Here is a 3,790-nt window from a genome sequence, read left to right on the forward strand (position 1 = left end):
ACCACACGCAGCGCACTCCATTTAGAAGTACGCGCAAGCAATGTGCTGCATAATGTTGCGCAGCAGTGCTGCTGTCTCCTTCTTCTTGTCGTCGTCGCTCTTGTCCTGCAGCGCTGCTGTCTCCTTCTTCTTGTCGTCCTTGTCCAGCTTGTCCTGCAGTGCTGCTGTCTCCTTCTTCTTGTCGTCGTCGCTCTTGTCCTGCAGCGCTGCTGTCTCCTTCTTCTTGTCGTCCTTGTCCAGCTTGTCCTGCAGTGCTGCTGTCTCCTTCTTCTTGTCGTCGTCGCTCTTGTCCTGCAGCGCTGCTGTCTCCTTCTTCTCGTCCTTGTCCAACTTGGTCAACTTGGCCTCCAGCCACTGCAACAGGAACGCCTTGCCCTCAAGCAACCGGTACATGGCATCGGAGAGAGAAGTAGAGGAGAATACGTATGCAAACAGCAGCGATTCCCAATCCAGAACAACTTTTGCAGGAATCGCTTCTGCGTCGTGATGCAGCAGCCACTTGCGAGGGCGCTCCCGCAGCCGCGTGGAGTAAGATTCGGGAAGCGACGAAGGGGGGGTCTGTGCTTCATCCCGCGAGCGAGCCTTGCAGAGGAAACCAAAGTCGACGATGCAGCCGTTGCGCAGGATGTTGTGCGAGCGAATGTCACGGTGACAAAGATCCCGTTTCGACAAGCGGAGGAGGTACTCAGCAGCGGCCGCAAGCCCCGCTTCGTCCTTGATGCCCGTGCCATGAAGCGCCTTCTTGCCGTCGGTGCCCGCGCCCGTTATATGATTCGATAGGTCGGGACAGGCAAACACGGGGCGTGACCGCTCGTGCACTTTCACCGTTTCCTCTGGATAGACGAGTTCCCAGCCCTCCCGTTCGTTGCTAGCCTCCTTGGCAGCGCCAATCTCGTGGCCGCCGCACACTTTCAACACCTCGCCGTTCACCAATGCAACCGTGACCGTATCCTCATCGCCTTTGTAGACGCACATCTCGTATCTCGTGGCAACTTTGGCAGACCTCGCCCGTGCTGCTTTTGTGACCGCAAGCTGCTGACGCTGATGCCCCTCCTTGCCGTTGTCTGCTGTGTCGGTCTGCGTGGCTGCCTTGTCGCGCTCTTCCTCATTCTGCACACCCCCATCAGCGCTATCGTTGGTGCCGCCGTTGCCACTGTTACTGTTGTCGCTCGCACCACCGCTAGCTGCGGATGAATCTCTGTTGTCTCCGTGCTCCGGAATGGAGGTGAGACCGCTCCCCTTTCCCTGTGCCATGGCGTATGTGTGTGTGTGTGTGTGCGAGTGCGGAAGTGAGTATCATTGTTGATTGTTGAACGAAAGAAAGACGATACACGCACGCACACAGGATTTGTGTGTGCATATGCGTTTGTGTGCGAGGTGTGTCATGATGGCAGAATACCAAGGCAGCAAGCGAGCAAGACAGCAAGAAGACAAGCAGACAACAGAGTAAGTGGGCATCAAGTCACGCCTGCGACGGCTACCTGGGCAATGGCGGAAATATTCTCGTAATGCGCCATGTGCTCTTCGTCAAGCAGCCACGCAATGACATTCCCGAGTTTCTCCAACTAAAGTCCACAGCACAGGAAACCAATGTGAGCGCAGCGTCCAACGTGAATTAGCAGTATACAAGGCAACAGCCAGTCGACAGCAACTGCACATGCACACGTGCAGGAGCATGTGCCACACACACACACACACACAACGCACACCCTTCTTCTCTGTTCGCACATGCGGTGGCAACTCACTTTGGTGTCGCAAAGTTTTGTGTGGAGGACGCTGGGAAAGGCCTCCTTGCCGTGCACCTCATCGCCCAGCGTGCACGCGTACACGGACACGTTCTGCCCGCAGACGGTGATGGCAAAGGGAAACAAATACCCTTTCAAGTCACGCCACTCCGGCCCTGCAGACTTGATGGCCCGTGATGCGTACTCCAGCACCTGCGCCTTGGCAGCATCCTGTGTCGGCTCGCTGTCATCGGTCTTGAGCTCAAGCAACAGCGGGTAGAAGTCAAGGTTTGACATCAGACGCACAACATAGTCGGCGACAACAGCGGTGTCGGCCTCAAATGATGCATGGCTCTTGACGTCCACTTTTGCATCACCACAAGCCTTGAGCAGAGGTATCTTCATGCGGTCGTTGAACCGCGTCTCTGGCGTGCAAAATACGCCAGAAAAGCCTGCAGTGCGGTGGGCGTGCATGGTGCAGCGTTGGTGTGAGCGACAGAGAGACATCCCCTCAACGCTAGCACACCCGCGCACGAGCGCCAAAGACTCAACCACCATGCATCAGCACCGACACACACACACACACACGCACACATGCCACGTTCTCTCGTGGAAAGGACGCTCACATGTGCACGTGTACACAGCAAGCAAGCACATGCTCGACAACGACCTTACCCGTGTTTGTGCCCTCATCGACTGCCCGTTGAAACCCTTTGTTGTGCAGGTGCCAGTTGGGGCACAAGAGCTCGGCAGAGAACGGCTGCGAATAGACTGTTCTGTGGGCCGAATCCTTGTCCTTCTCCTTCTCCTTGGCAGCGCTGCTGGGGGTCACGCTTGACTCCAAATCTGCCACGAACCACATCAAACAGCCAATATGAGTTCAAAACAACCCGCAAGCAACGTGTCAGTCAACCAGGGTGCTCATGCACAGGGCTGCTCGCAGTAATCTAACAACACCGATGCACACACACACACACACACACACACACACACACACACACACACACAAGCATCAGCCCATTTGGTCACGCAGCCGCACATGAAAGGCTGAGTGAGACAGGCGCACCTTGTCGAAACTGCCGTTGCTCTTCGGACAGCCCTTTGCGTGTCACATTGTCAAGCTCCAGAAGGAACCCTTCCGCAACCTTCAAGGGCACCTGTGGCGTCGGCGTCTTTTTCTCATCCAGCACACTGCGGACTTGCTGGAGCAAGTTCTTGATGTTTTCCGTGTAGGGCTGCTTCAGCATGCTGTCGACATAATTCTTTGCCTTGGGTGCGTTGTCGAGAGGGCCGGGTGAACCGATTTCGATCCCATGCCGGCCTGCAATTGTGCTGATCTGCTCGGCGAAGGCGCGGTATGATCGCTTGCAGTCTTGCAGAGTGCCCCCCAAAAGGCTCTCGTACTCTTTCATTGCTGCTTGCAGATATGCGCGCGCAAGCACAGCAGCCTGAAAGAAAAGAGGGCGGGTCGATTGAACGAAGTACAGCAGGTGCCCACAAAGTGAGATTATGGCTGGTGTGCACGTAGACAATTTTGGCGCCAAGAGGGTGTTGATGATGTTTCCCCACCTGACACACACCCACACACCCACACACATATGCACACACACACGCACACACATGCACACAAACATACACACAGGTGCACACACTCACACATACATAGGTGAGCACACTCACACATACACAGGTGCGCACATGTACATGCACATAACCATACACTCATACACGCGCCCTCTCGGGCTATCGCCACACGTTCGCACACAACCCAAACAATAACTCACGTCGTTTGTCGACAGGCTTGTGATGTCAGACTCTTTGGTTTTCCTCTTTTGAGAGGTGGACATTGCGGTACTGTTGTTTGAATCCTCTCCCTTGCATCGTGCATCATGTGCGTGTGTGTGCGTGTGTGTGTGCAGGCGTACATGTGTGAGAAACAAAAAGCGCGCGCATTTGTGCTAGCAGGCAAGTGCTTCGACAACAAGTGATGCTGGGCCGTCACGTTGCACACGCTGCGTGCGCTGCAACGCACGTTTGAACGGCTCCCTCTCCATCGCTTGCTCAGC

At 55.5% G+C, this 3,790-nt stretch overlaps 1 protein-coding gene across 1 annotated transcript; it reads right to left on the bottom strand.

The window, feature by feature from the left end:
* Nucleotides 1-21: 21 nt before the first annotated feature.
* PTSG_03118 (kinase subdomain-containing protein) lies at nucleotides 22-3,571 on the bottom strand (the record flags this gene model as incomplete). The annotated part of the gene is made up of 6 exons (XM_004995647.1): nucleotides 22-1,245; nucleotides 1,482-1,565; nucleotides 1,746-2,176; nucleotides 2,400-2,570; nucleotides 2,791-3,172; nucleotides 3,509-3,571. The coding sequence occupies 6 exons, from the start codon at nucleotides 3,569-3,571 to the stop codon at nucleotides 22-24; spliced, it is 2,355 nt and encodes a 784-aa protein (XP_004995704.1).
* Nucleotides 3,572-3,790: the final 219 nt, after the last annotated feature.

Source organism: Salpingoeca rosetta (assembly GCF_000188695.1).
Source record: "Salpingoeca rosetta unplaced genomic scaffold supercont1.7, whole genome shotgun sequence".
NCBI classification, from domain to species: Eukaryota; class Choanoflagellata; order Craspedida; family Salpingoecidae; genus Salpingoeca; species Salpingoeca rosetta.